Source organism: Trichoderma ghanense, assembly GCF_004382785.1.
Source record: "Trichoderma ghanense strain CCMA-1212 chromosome Unknown scaffold_7, whole genome shotgun sequence".
Lineage (NCBI taxonomy): Eukaryota > Fungi > Ascomycota > Sordariomycetes > Hypocreales > Hypocreaceae > Trichoderma > Trichoderma ghanense.
This window is the reverse complement of record NW_027395670.1, coordinates 577652-591448: the sequence shown is the minus strand read 5'-3', so window position 1 is coordinate 591448 and position 13797 is coordinate 577652. Positions and strand designations below refer to the sequence as shown.

At 50.7% G+C, this 13797-nt stretch overlaps 5 protein-coding genes across 5 annotated transcripts; 3 read left to right on the top strand and 2 right to left on the bottom strand.

Moving 5' to 3' along the window:
- Positions 1-1492: 1492 nt before the first annotated feature.
- Positions 1493-2143, top strand: CCMA1212_006339 (uncharacterized protein; the record flags this gene model as incomplete). The annotated part of the gene is made up of 1 exon (XM_073703567.1): positions 1493-2143. The coding sequence occupies one exon, from the start codon at positions 1493-1495 to the stop codon at positions 2141-2143; it is 651 nt and encodes a 216-aa protein (XP_073557830.1).
- A 511-nt stretch (positions 2144-2654) lies between these two features.
- On the bottom strand, positions 2655-3176 carry CCMA1212_006338 (uncharacterized protein; the record flags this gene model as incomplete). The annotated part of the gene is made up of 1 exon (XM_073703566.1): positions 2655-3176. One exon carries the CDS (start codon positions 3174-3176, stop codon positions 2655-2657), a length of 522 nt encoding a protein of 173 aa, XP_073557829.1.
- A 2945-nt stretch (positions 3177-6121) lies between these two features.
- On the top strand, positions 6122-6956 carry CCMA1212_006336 (Acetylxylan esterase; the record flags this gene model as incomplete). Its single annotated transcript, XM_073703565.1, has 3 exons — positions 6122-6478; positions 6539-6718; positions 6786-6956. The coding sequence occupies 3 exons, from the start codon at positions 6122-6124 to the stop codon at positions 6954-6956; spliced, it is 708 nt and encodes a 235-aa protein (XP_073557824.1).
- Positions 6957-7738: 782 nt separating this feature from the next.
- CCMA1212_006335 (uncharacterized protein) lies at positions 7739-9246 on the top strand (the record flags this gene model as incomplete). The annotated part of the gene is made up of 3 exons (XM_073703564.1): positions 7739-8899; positions 8960-9141; positions 9192-9246. The coding sequence occupies 3 exons, from the start codon at positions 7739-7741 to the stop codon at positions 9244-9246; spliced, it is 1398 nt and encodes a 465-aa protein (XP_073557823.1).
- Positions 9247-9739: 493 nt separating this feature from the next.
- CCMA1212_006334 (uncharacterized protein) lies at positions 9740-12958 on the bottom strand (the record flags this gene model as incomplete). Its single annotated transcript, XM_073703563.1, has 4 exons — positions 9740-9901; positions 10218-10599; positions 10739-10984; positions 11622-12958. The coding sequence occupies 4 exons, from the start codon at positions 12956-12958 to the stop codon at positions 9740-9742; spliced, it is 2127 nt and encodes a 708-aa protein (XP_073557822.1).
- Between the last annotated feature and the right edge of the window lie 839 nt (positions 12959-13797).

The window sequence follows — 13797 nt, the reverse complement described above, 5'->3', positions numbered from 1 at the left end:
CCTCGCATCGAATGTGGTAGTCAAGTCAGTATGAAGCAACCCAAAGGCAGATATATCCATTAATAGGCTTTCAGCTCAATCAAAGCCCTCTTTTTCCACTAAGTGGACAGATTGCAGCTCTGTCGCTTTCTTGCTCAGAACTTACTGATATTGGTCCTCCTGAGGCTGCGATTGAATCCTACTCAGTGTTACCCACCTGATGTGGAATCATGTGTGTTCTGGGCTGATGGTTGGGATGGCCGAATGGATTTGCCGATATTACCGATTGCTGTTGATGCAGCTGTAAACTGGAAGCGAATTGATCATATTCAGGTGTTTTCTTCGTCTCGATTTCCAATGCAATTGTCAAACGGGTCAATTAAAAAGTGTAAACAGAAAGCAATCGCCGCTCGGATCCGAGATGGGATGTTTCTGTTGGTTCCAGCTACTCCATTTTCGCTTAGGTAGGATTAGAGACGTGTGAATGCTTAGGGTCCTTCGTCTTGGCGACTGTAGTAGCAACATGTTTAAGGCTTTGAGCAACTGCGAATCCTCAAGTTCTGGGTTGTCACATGTCGAAAAACGAAGTCTCACTGCCGCAGCTACATATACCGCCAGCATTAGTTTCACCTTCTCTTGATCCATCGCGCTTACATGACTATATGTGGGATGTGGAGGTAATTCAGCCGGAGCTGAAGTGGGAGCGAGATCCCTGACTGAAGAATTCCAAGCACTGGATCAGTGAGCGAAGGATAGATTTCGAAGACCAGATTCTGGCTCTACCTCAACAAAATCGCATTTCTAAGCGGTTCGGCCGAGTTCGTCCGTATTGTGAATCTTCTCTTACGATTCCATCTCATGAACCTCGCCCGTGTAAACGCAGCAATAATAGCTGTCACGACTTGTCCTATGTCGAGCGCATTTTCTCGCCCCTTCCGAGACCCTGTTCTCCGGCCAATTAGACAGTGTATCCCGCCAACCCCCCCTGAGCAGCGGATGTTTTGCGACGGCATGGCCCTTGTCTGCAACTGGCAAGGCCCATGGTCCCCGGCCCAATAGCAGCAGACGTCGCAAAAACTTGCCTCGCTCTGGGTTTCTTTACCAAGAACGAACCCACCTATAGCAGACAATAGCCTGCTGAAGCCTGTACTATACAGTCTTACCCAGCAGCTGGGGCCGTCTTGGGAATTGTCATCCAGCAAGCGAGTTGTGAACTCGGGCGACTATAGCTGCGACTACGTGACATGCGTGTCGATCCACAGGAGCGAAAGACACAGAATGCATGATTTGGATCCTACGGAGCGTACTCCTGACTAATTTTGGAAACCTACTCTCTCGCTTGAGACCATGGAGTTGAAGATGTATATAAGAGGACGTTGATGTCGCCATGGAGTTGAGTTTTGGTTCGATATCATCGCACAACCACATCAACAAACAGAGCAACTCACGCATCACACACTCTTGACCAACGACCACAATATATCCACTCTTACCTTACCTCAAACATCCCAAAATGGCCACCCTCGCTACCCAGCTGTCCACCCTCGCCGAAGGCGTCAAGCAGAACGCCCCTGCTCCCATTGCCAACGCCATCACCGAGTCCATCGCCGGCCTCAAGACCACCTTTGACAAAAGCGCCGTCATCAAGGCCGGCACCCCTCTGCCCAGCTTCAAGCTCCCCAACGCCCTCGGCAAGGAAGTCACCAGCGAGAGCCTCATCGCCAAGGGCGGCCCCATCCTCATTACCTTCTACCGCGGCGACTGGTGCCCCTTCTGCAACCTCACTCTCCGCTCTCTGCAGCAGCATCTCGATCAGTTCCATGCCAAGGGCGTCACCGTCGTCGCCATTTCCCCCGAACTGCCCAACACCTCTCTGAGCACCACGGAGAAGAACGAGCTGAAGTTCGAGGTTCTGTCTGATGTCGGCAACAAGTTTGCGCGCCAGCTTGGCATCTGCTGGGAGCAGCCGGAGTCTGTCAAGCCTGTCTTTGATGCCTTCTCTATTGATCTGAAGGCTCGCAATGGCGATGACTCGTTCGCTCTGCCTGTTCCAACGACTCTTCTTGTTGACTCCAAGGGAGTTGTCCGGAACGTCCACACCGACCCCGACTACATGCAGCGGCTGGAGCCCAGCACCGCTCTTGAGTGGGTTGATGCTTTGTGAAGACGAAGCCTGATTTTGGGATGAAGGACGGAGTTGGCAGTTACTAGGCATTCGATATATGGAGAGATACTTCAGCTGTTGTGGCATTTTTTTTTTTTTTTTTTGACTTGGCCTTCTGTTTCGCCGCTACATAGATCGATAGTCATGCCTGAACAGATAGCAGAATACACTTTGAGAGTACTTTGTGTACGGAGCCCTTTCCCATGAAAGCTGCGGCGAGGTCTGAGCCCCAATGTGTCAACTTTTTGAAGAGATTCCAGTTCGTACCCTTGACCCTACAATGGGACTATCCGGAACATTTGACATTGACATCAAAATGTATATACCCAGGCCTGGTCGTGCCCATGCCAACTGCATCTTTTATTTGCTTTGCTTGTAATTTACTCATCCGTAAGTTTCTGATCATGGCGAATGCCAGATGTTGAATCGCGACAGCCCGGAACATAAACATGTAAGACACCCAGCCACTAAGAGTAAGTCAAATCTCAAGTCAGAAGGCAAAGATCACAAACTAATCTGCCAGAGGAGCTGCCGCCACCTGCAAGCCAGCCCCGATCAAATTCGCCGCCCCCATGACAACAAGCGGAATCGGCTTCGTGATAGGATCCTTGTCGTTGACAGCAACAGTGTACGAGATCCTGGAGATGTACGACGTCAGGTGCGTCACCTCGTCGAGAATGGCAGCGGACCGCTCCTTGCCAGCCTCCTTCTCGCTCAGCTCGTAAAGGTGCCAGCCGGTGACAAACAGCGCAGGAATCACCATGATGCTGTCGATGACGGCGCAAGTGGCTCGTCCGTCGTCGGCCGCCAGACCCGCAAACCTGCTGTCCGACATGGCGAGCATGTCCTGGAACGGGCCGCTGAAGATGACCTGGTTCAGTAGTGTAAACGCAGTTGTTGCGTAGGATATGTCGTTGACAACCTTGTTATCAATGGGATGCCTTGGGGCGAGGTTGCTGGTGAGGAGCTGCATTCCGGCAGTGGCAAAGCTGGCAACAGAAAGCGAGTTGCCGAACGGATTGTCACCAGTCATGAACGATGCCTCGACTCAAACGGTTCCTTGTCAGAAACTTCAGCCCCTTCGTCTGCGATGGCCCTTCCAGTGACTATTTCCTTCAAGTCGTCCCATGACTTTACGCTGCCGAGAGACGACCAGTCAGTGATGCCGCCCCATTCGGCGAGAGTTTCGGCAGCCTCATCGGCTTTTTCGTCAAAGGCAATTCTCGCAGTATAAATCTGGCTGACATGATGCTTCATGCGCTCGAAAGACCAGCTCGAATCGCTCACTGCAAATGAGGGGCATATACTGAGATGCGGAGAACTCGCAATGAGAAGAATAGTTAAGCAGCCGATAATTGATGCATCAGCGTATGCATATCCTGCTTGCTTGGTATGTTTTTAGATGATCAAGCTGACCTTTCAAGAATCATATGTTTCAACAGGATCACAGAGTTGCAGTTGCTGACAACTTCGATTCCACTGGGGTCACTTACACCTGCCAATTGAGATTACAACAGAGGAACACACCGATTCGGATCAAGACGCCTAACGCAGTACATGTGAATCAGCAAAAAAAAAAAAAAAAAAGAAAAAGAAAAAAAAATCTGCAGACTGGAAATGACCTACTACTGTTTGGTAAAACGATGGCACAAAAATCGAATCAACCTGAAGCAAAGAAGCAAAAAGAAAATGATGAAGGGCATTGAACCCAACCCGATTCGAACGGATAACCTTCAGGAGATTCCTAGCTGGAATCTGACGCGCTACCGTTGCGCCATGGGTCCTGTTGAGGGGTTGGGAGAATTCATTATTCCTATAAAGCCTCGCCAGCGGAACATCTACAGGAGGTCACAGAAGAACATGCAGTGTATCCGAGCTCCCAGAAGGAACCCAGTTTAACGCAGCCCAGCATATTGGCAAACAAACATCGCATTGTGTCTACAGCCGAGTAGCCATCGCCCTGATGTTAACAATCCGTTTTCCCAATCGCTTTCAACCAGTGGCTTCTGAGGCAATTTTCCTTCCATAAGCGTCAGATTCCTCGGAAGATGTTGTACGACAGTGACGAGGAGCAAATCCATACTGGAATCGACATCTGGAACGGAAGACGAGAGAGTAAAACAGGTGAGCCCTACACAGCCTACATACCCTCTATGTCTCAATATGGAAGGCGCCTGGGTCCATATCAAAGCGATTTCTCGCACTCTCTTGCATACACAAGCAGCACCATAGATGCGACAGACACGGATGAAGCTGGGGGCTCAGAAACATATTCAGATTCGAACCTGATGCGTCCACATAGAAACGCGCCGCCAGCTCTTGACAAGATGTGGGGCTTCTTTGGGTGGCCAAGGACCCAAGATCCAGGCTGCCTCTCTTTATGAAGACTCTGTTTATTCCATTTCTGCGCACTCCGTTTCCGGCTCGGAGACGGAATGATTAACTAGGGTGTATTGAGGCTGTTGAGCAAAGAGAACCCTGAATTGGGTGATTCTGCAATCTCGACACTAATAACCACGATTGTTTAGGACACGATCATCTCCAAATAGTGAGTCAGTTGTTGACTGAGTTTGTGTTCACAACTAAGTTGAGCAATGCCTGAGAGACAGCCGCTAAGCAAATGCCGTGGACCTCCACTCTTAATGTCCAGTCAACACAGCGGCAGGAATATTGCCTAAAGTTCAATGTCAATCAATGCCGGATCAATGGCCTCTCTGGAACCCGTCATAAACAATCTCACGTCAAATCATCAACGTCAGCCGCGAAGCACGTTGACAACAATGACAGCAACGCTCTACTAATGCCGGCTCATTCTAACCTTAAGTCGAACGTCGGGTGGTCACCACTATACGTGCAGATCTGGGGTACGTCCGGCTAAGTAAATCATAATTAGCCTGCCAATTAACTTCCAAGGCACGATGCTTTCATGTTAATGAATCTGCGGAGCGGTAGCAACGTGGTAACCCTTAGCACCCGTGCCCACCTTAAGCTTCTTTCCCCATTGTGGGAATAAAGTTGCCTTGCAACCCTCCGGGCCAAGGTCAGTTCTCTAGGTTTTGCTTTTGCGGCCTGCAAGTAGACTATATTTAAACAGGAGGGATGGGGTCTAGAAGGCTGGTACCAGATAAGGCGGCATGATGTATCAAGTTGATAAAGTATGTTGGTACATACAGAAGGATTGTGGGAGTGAGCTAATAGTTGAGTGCAGTATATCCAAGCAGAAAGCAATTGTAGCTAAAGGAAGCAAGTTTCGACGTAAGAAACAGGAATGACTTTCTTACTATGCATCTTTAAGGACCTCACTGAGCTTGCCATGCATTCATACCATTAAAGTTATTATAGGTTAATGCCCTAGATGCCCAGTTATTGTAAAGCTTAACCGGTGACCGGAATCAGGTATCACGCATCCTCGCAGCAGGAAATTCTGTCGAGTCCTGGCCCACGCATAAGCGTATGAGCCGGAAAAGCGAGCTTTGTATCATGCTTCCATTATGAGATGGAGGAACCCGTCAACCTGTGTGATTTCGGTCCTCGGCCCAAAGGCTATGCTACAGTTGATGGAAGAAACTATTCCGTTTTCTAAGGTAGTCAGGTGGCTACCTACATACCTCATACCGCACAGGAGTGAACAGCAAAGAAATCCAGTAGCTTATAGACTTTGTAGCGCCCAATCGGGATGCGTGGCTGCAATGGCAGTTGATTTAGCCTAAACCGCAAGCATCACTGTGTTATGGATGTCTGGGGAAAAGGAATACAACGGTAACTAAAACAGATTGGGGTTGTGATATGTAATAATAAGATGCTAGCCAAGAAACACCTGGATATCGTGAATAGAGTTAAGCATGGCCATGCTCGTTGTAGCCCTCGGCAAGAGTGAAGCTTTCTATATAAACTTCTCTTCCTCTTAACGATGGCCGTAGCGTATCACCAATATCTGAACCTCATCCACACCAAGAAAAGGCGCATCTCAGTTCTAAAATGCCATCAATCAAGAGCACCATCACCTTCCTGCTAAGCCAGGCTCTCCTGGCAACAGCCACTCCGATGGACCTCGAGAAGCGCCAGTGTCCTGGAATCCACGTTTTCGGTGCTCGAGAAACCACGGCACCGCCAGGATACGGCTCTTCTGCCACAGTTGTGAATCTCATCATCAACGCCCATCCAGGCACAACTGCCGAGGCCATCAACTACCCAGCCTGCGGTGGCCAGTCTCAGTGTGGCGGTATCAGCTACGCCAACTCCGTGGTTGCTGGCATCAATGCCGTGGTCCAGGCGGTGACAAACTTTCACAACAGATGCCCTAGCACCAAGCTCGTCTTGGTGGGCTACTCACAAGTACGTGGCTTCTATTGCTGTTGACAATATATACACACATGTACTTACATAGCATTACAGGGAGGTCAAATCATGGACGACGCTCTTTGTGGAGGAGGTGACCCTGCCGAGGGCTATCCCAACACTGCCGTTCCTCTGCCCGCTGCAGCCGTCAGCGCTATCCGGGCGGCCATCTTCATGGGTGACCCTCGCTATGTCCACGGACTGGCGTACAACGTTGGATCTTGCCAAGCTCAGGGTGTACGTATCCGCCTTCGCTGTCTTATAAAGTCGTTTGCCGGTGTTCTAATGCTATGATTCGCATCAGTTTGCTCCCCGTAACGTCGGCTTCGTTTGCCCCAGCGGCAACAAGATCAAGTCGTACTGCGATGCTTCGGACCCGTACTGCTGCAACGGAAACAACGCGAACACTCACCAGGGCTATGGTCAGGAGTATGGCCAGCAAGCTCTTGCGTTTGTCAATAGCCTCCTCGGGTAAAGTGGGCGTTATTCTGATACCCAAAGTGCTGTGGACATGGATTTGTTGGACGTGGGATGGATGGATCTAGGTAGTAATGTGCTGCCTCTTTCGTACATGTTGCTACACTCGACGAGACTCCCTCTCCCAAGATACTTTTCACATTTCTCCATGCCCGATATATATAGGAGTAGACAAAGCGTATTATATGGAATTTGCTACCCTTCTGGAGCCAGCAATATTTCATAAGGTATCGAGCGTAGTCGAGTATATCGTGTAGATTGAGGAAGACGGGCTGTGATGACCGAGAGCAATACGCAAAAAATGGGACTAAGACAATCTGCAACGGAAAATGGTAACGAAATCATCAGATGCAACTAGAATAGAACTTTCGACATTTGAGCGCTAGATCGGCTTGTTTCACGAAGACCACAGCCATGGATGATCAGCAAGCATGATCTTACAGACCGCTCAGTCATGGCAAGTATTTGGAGGAAATGGTGCCGATGCGTCGCTGACTTCTATTTTTACCGGCTGCATGTTATAGACCAACAACACCGCCGCATTGCTTATTCTTCAAGACAAATATACTGGGCCTCTAGACGACGTGGTCGGGCAGAAAGGTGTAAGCCGTAAGGCACACTTGGCCGAATTCACCCAACCATAACTGACGGTAGCCTAGTGTCACGAGCGTGCTTTGCAATGGTTGCAGAAGGGCTCTATTCGACTTATAGGCAGCAAGACGCATCGTCCGAAATTTTGCGCATTCTGTAACGAGACAGATTGGAAGAGCATCAGTAACCATGGACGAATGCATCGACAACCGCCTCAACCGCAAGTCGGAATTCCGACACCCAGCCATCCAAAGAGCCACAGAAACCCGCCTACTAAAGATATCACAAGACGCAGCATCTCAAAACTGGCAATACGACCTCGTTGCGATATCGCTCGATGATCTCTCCTCGACAGCATACAGAGCGCTGTCCTATACGTGGGGAGCGGCCACCTCGACGGAAGATGTTCGAACAATACGAGTCAGCAACCAGGATTTCGTCGTGCGACAGAATCTCTTCGAGTTTCTCCGCTCAGTGGTAGCCAGGAAAGAACAGGGACTCTTCTTCATCGATGCGATATGTGTCAACCAGCTCGACCTCGACGAGCGCGAAGCACAAGTCCAAGCAATGGCGCTCATTTATAGACGCGCAACAGCTGTCATCTCCTGGCTCGGAACACTACCGCAGGCTCATTACAGGGGCTGTCAGATTCTGAGCCACGCATCAGACGTTTCCTGCAGGAACTGGTCTGAACAAGAATGGAGAGCACTCAGGTATCTCTGCTACGCACCGTACTGGAGCCGCGTATGGGTTGTGCAGGAGGTTCTTCTCTCTTCAAATCTGCAGATATGGTGTGGGCCGTTCACATTCTCTCCGACACTCCTAGGCAGAGCACCACTATCTCGAGACACTGTCGAGACGAAATTCAGTGCGGACGGCAGACCAAGCGTTCTGAAGAGCGATGCAAGTCGAGTACGCTCTCCGTCAGAGGCTATCCTTGGGCACAGAATGAGACTGGTTTGTCGGATGACCAAGGACACCACAAGAGAGGCATCCGTCATGGGGACGTTGGAAGATATAACTACAGCTCTTCGTCAGCCTTCAGCGACCTTTAAGACATATCAGTCTCGGGTTCCGGACCAGCTTCGTGACATCATCAGGAAATACGGCCGTTTGCAATGCACAGACATACGAGACCGCTTATATGGCTTCCTCGGTCTTCTCAAAGATTCCAGTCGCAAGAAGATCAAGCCGGATTACAAGAAAGGTATAGAGCACACTTTCTATCAAGCCCTGAAATGCGGATTGGGGGAACTGTATCCGGAGGAAGGCGTCGCTCCTTGGGGGCTGGACAGGGAGTGGATGAACTTTTACTGCGAGGCGCGAGATGCCTTTGAAATGGGGGATGAAGTCAGCATACAGATATTCCGCCGCGTTTATCGGGAGCTGAACTTCAAGGACCGGATGTAGGATGCCCTGTTCCAGCAACAGTGGGATCTCAACTATGGGTGGAGAGGACCGGATGCCGTCCGCTTTAGCGCTTTCGCACGCATGATTGCTGAGGGTGAGCTTGAGGAGAAAACTTCCTTGGACACTGAAGGCCCTCCATTGCTCAAGTTTCACGATAGACAACGGCGGATATACGAGAAGGTGTAAGTTTTACTCCATCCACATCTCCTGGAGTTGGACTAACTTTTTTTAGGTCGATGAAGATTCGAAGGAGGCCAAAGGCTTCTTACAGCATATTGTTATCATGATTAGAATGGGTAATGGCAGCCATGACTTTATAAGGGGACAGTAGAGAATGTGTGCGCTCAGCGATACAATATAGCCTGCGGATGGCAATCTTCAGGATGGTAGAGTGCTTGACAAAAGTCTGCAGGATAACATGACGCTTTGCATACGGCATAGCAAGACAGACATGCACTTATTATGAGTAGCCTTCATGCAAGATACCCGTTTCCGAATTTAGCTCTGTTGTGTCAAAAAGCAAGCATTAGCCATGTAAGGTACTTGTTGGCAGTCTCTATCATACAAAGTAAGAGATTTGAGAACCAACACTTTCAGCTCAACAATTAACGAGAGCGACGCTCTCTTTCCCAGTTGCTTTCAAACAATAGTGTATAACAACACTCAAACTCAGCACTCGTTGTGAACGCATCGACAGCATGATCTCGCAAAAGACCGACATGGAGACAAAAATCGGAGATCTCACCATCGCCCTAAGTCAATGCAACTCAGAACAATCGTCTAAGGCTCTGTGGCGGTTGTTGCATGCGGGCTGTTGCATGCTCGGGTTGCAGTAGACATGATCACTTGGACTTGAAGCGCGAGGGTTGTAGCATTGCGCGACCGACCTCGCACGATTACCAGATTTCCAGAGTCTACCCAGAGCTTCTCGGCGGCCTCTGCCTACAAGTTGCAGCTTACAGCATCCCTCAGGTACGTCAGTTCCCATAATGGCATGACTTCCATGGTCTGGCATTCTCTGGCCCGGCTGCCTGATGAAAACATGTACACAGCCTGCAATGCTACCGCCAGTGAGGCAACCTCAGTTTGGCGACCTGCTGCGCAAAGGGTCCGATTTCTCGATACAGCGACGCACTCTGACCTAGCCAAGGGGACTCCCCGTTCAACGCCGTCTATAGGAAATTCGCCGGCGCTTCGACGTTAACCTAGCATTCCTCTGGTAGTACTCCCATTCCTTATACAAAGCGTCTTTGACAACTGCACCCGGCGCCGCACCGTCTGATACTCGGTTGCCCGCGAAACCAAGATCATCAAAGTCAATGAACCCTTCAATCTCTGCAGCACTACCAAACCTTTTCCAACCGCCATTCATGTGGTCCCCATGATATGTTGAGTTCTCCGTTTCAATACCACACCATTTGATGAGGATGCCGTCGGTGCCACCGTCAGCGCGAGGCTCAGGGCGTTCATCCAAGAAGAATACGCCCTTAAGAGGACCCAGATCGAATCTTCCCCAGAGAATGAGGCCGGACACAGCGACCTCGACGGTAAACTGTGAGTTAACTAGAGGCCAGTAGCTGACAATGTATCGACCAGCATAGCGGTCCAGAGGCGAGAGAGTGGTCGGTGCCGGAAGGAGGCTATTTTGAACAAAAGGTTGCTCAGTTAGCGGCGAAGTTTAGTCGGAAGAGGCTATCGAATTGCTAGTTCCAACGGTTTGGACCCGTGGAGAGGCTTGTTCCACGGGTCTCTGGTGGCTCAAACTTTCTGACTTGACACCGCTGCTCGTGGCTTGCTTCTTCGCCTGTTGAGAAGCTGTTGTAGGCTGAGAAGTCGTTGCAGGCTGAGAAGCTGCAGACCTTTTCAAGGACCGGGACGTTGTCGGAGTCTTGAGCGTTGCTATAGACTGGGAAGTTGCCGCAGGGAGAGGCGTTGATACAGAGCGATCTCCCGAGTGAGGCGATGTCTTGGTCGGCTTGACAACCCGTGCGGTCATCGCTGGTGCTGGCCCACTTGCAGTGCCCGCTGGACTGACAGCAGCGCCATTATTTCTCTTCATGCTTCCTACGGTTGACCGTCTAATAAGCTCTTCAAGCTCAGCACCGGCAAGTTAACGCGTCCATGCGCTTCGCTGACCGCGGGTTGAGGCATGCGGCTACTAAGGCAGGTTGGCCACCTTGCCAGTGAGAAAAGGGGGAGAAGCCTTCTTCCAGTCCTGAATGGAAAGGAGATCCATTTGTTTTGGTCTCCATGCAGGCGAGTTGCTCTGCACCATTACAGGCAAAACAGCTCAAGGATCGCACAATGAGCTAATGCCTCGACTTGTTCCGTGTTATCGCCTCCCAAGTGCTCTGCACAGACCATATTCTGCAACGCCTTTGTTCAATGTTACTGGGGTGCGTTGGACTTATTCAGAGGTGAGTTTCAATGTGCCAACAAAATAGCTCCTTGAACTGGTTATAGATAGTGTTCAAGAGAGGAAACCAGAAATCAACTTTGTGTAGTCGGTCATGGGAATTATGAGTTCTAATATTACGGTAGTCGAAAATATGAGAAGCATGTCCTCAACCCTCAAAGATGAGAAGCGACAATCCAGTCTCATGGCAGCAACGCACATGCGTCCCAACGAACCCTTCTTCAACCGATACACTTGTCCTCTCACCATCGGGCTACTCTCTCGCGCTCGTATTCATCCTCATTATAGCTGTCCCACTCATTCTGCAGAGTCCTCACATCCAGCTCGCTTCTCGTCCCTTGGCCGGGCAATCGATGGCCCTCAAATTGAATGTCCGAATACTCAAAATGTCCTTCAATACTGCCGTTACCAAGAAACCTCAACGAGCCTCGGTTAGCCCACTCATCGTAGAGGATCGGGCCTTCGGCTTCCCGACCGCGCCAAACAAACGGAATGTCCTCAAAGGAAGAGGCGCGGGGCCGCTGTTCGATATATAGCACACCCTCAATGACTCCCAAGTCGAATCTGCCCCAGAGGCTGGAACCGACAATGGTCAGCACGAGGCTGAAATCAGAGCCATACATTGGCCATTCGGATTCGACATAGGAAGAGCGTATGTCGTAGCGGCCATTGAGGAGACCGAGAGGCAAGAGGCTAGGTCCATCAAAGCGGTCGCTCGGATCGGAGAATTCTTCATATGGGGGAGGTGCTTCGTCAAAGGAGCTTGCAGAGTCGCTATACCCACCGGTCTCTACCTGTGACGATGGGATTCGACCCCGTGAAGCATACGGGCCGCCGCGTCTAGCCATGTGCTTGGTTCCCGGAGCAGGATAGGGAGCCGGGGATGGCGAAGGTCGTCTCGCCGATTCTGGACGACTCGGAGCTCGCCAGCCGCCACTTCGTCTCGCCCTGCACACGGTTCGGGGGGCAGGAGACGGGGCCGGTCCCGGTGATGGAGAGGCTCTTCTCGCCGGTTCCCGACGGCTCGGGGCTCGCCAACCGGAACCACGGCGTGCCGTTTGTTTCATCGCAAATCGAGGCGTCGGAGCAGAATCATCTGCCGCCAAGTCCAATGTCCGAATCCGTTTGGGCTCGCTCGCCGTTGCCGCCGGCGAACCTGTATTGACTGTGACATTGACAATGACTTCTGCCTTCCTTTTTCTTGAAACTGAAGCTTCGGCCGCCCCCGAGCTGGCTGCCTTTGCTGCTCTTCTCTCGTCTCTGTCCCGATTTGTCCATTCTTCCTTCAGCTTCTGCTCCAGCTCTGTGATGTGAAGGGGCACCGATAAAGTGCCTCCTCGTATGGCATCAAACAGCCGCATGCGCGCCACGGACTTCACCTTGGACGGGCGGAGGCCGTAATGCATGAGCTGCGCCTCGAACCAGTGCGCTGTATGGTCTGTCTCACTGCCGAACGCAAAATGGGCTCTGAGCTCTTCGTTAGTCGCGCGCGGGTGCTTGTTACGGCCAGACGATTCCGCAAAGAAGACGCCGTTGGCGAAGGAAAAGTCGCCCTCGGACACACAGGCGGTTGTGCTCGACATTGTGGTCCCTGGAGATGTGGAATCTGAGTCTGTCTGTGTAGTCACAGTCACGCTCAATTTGATGATGAACTTGCGAGAACTCAAGTGAGGGGGCAATGTGAGAATGACGTCTCTAGGTTGTATCCCGCTCAATGTGAGATTTATACCCAAGGTAGGCGAGGAATCTAGATGCGAACGAGTCTAGCTTGTTGAAGTTTATATACGCCACACGGGTGATGGTTGGATCTCAAGATCTCGCTTCGGCCGCGGTTCGCCCTTTGCCGGCAATAGTGGTTGCCTGACCGTCTTTCCGTAATCGATTAAGTGGCATAGGCTTTGCTATAAAGACGTCCATCGAAATATAGACAGTATTCGTTCATCATCATCAAGATGGTATCCTTTGATGAAGCCGATGATCAAAACAAACTACGCTCTACATCACACTGGAACGTAGACTAGACAGCAGCTGTCGACATGCAAAGCCCTCTTCAAACGCAAGGCATTCATAAGCATGTACATCATGGTGAGTCCTCCCAGACAGCAAGCTTGTTACACACCATGTCACAGGCACATCTCGCAGCGCCACCAATATGTCAGCTTCAAAGTCCAGCATCGGCTGGCCAGCTGCCCAACAGGCCGACATCTTTTCGAAGGCCAAGCGAATGTGGTTCGATGCATCTCGAAACCAGACGATAAATGTAACAAAGCAACCACCCGCAGGAGCCCTGCCCCCTGCTAAAATCTCACTCAACTTTGGACATGGGATAGGTAATAGTTTAATCCAACAGCGCCTTCTCTATAACACTCACCTTGGGCACTTAAACAAATTGGCGCTCCTGATGAAGCAATATAGGCAGGTC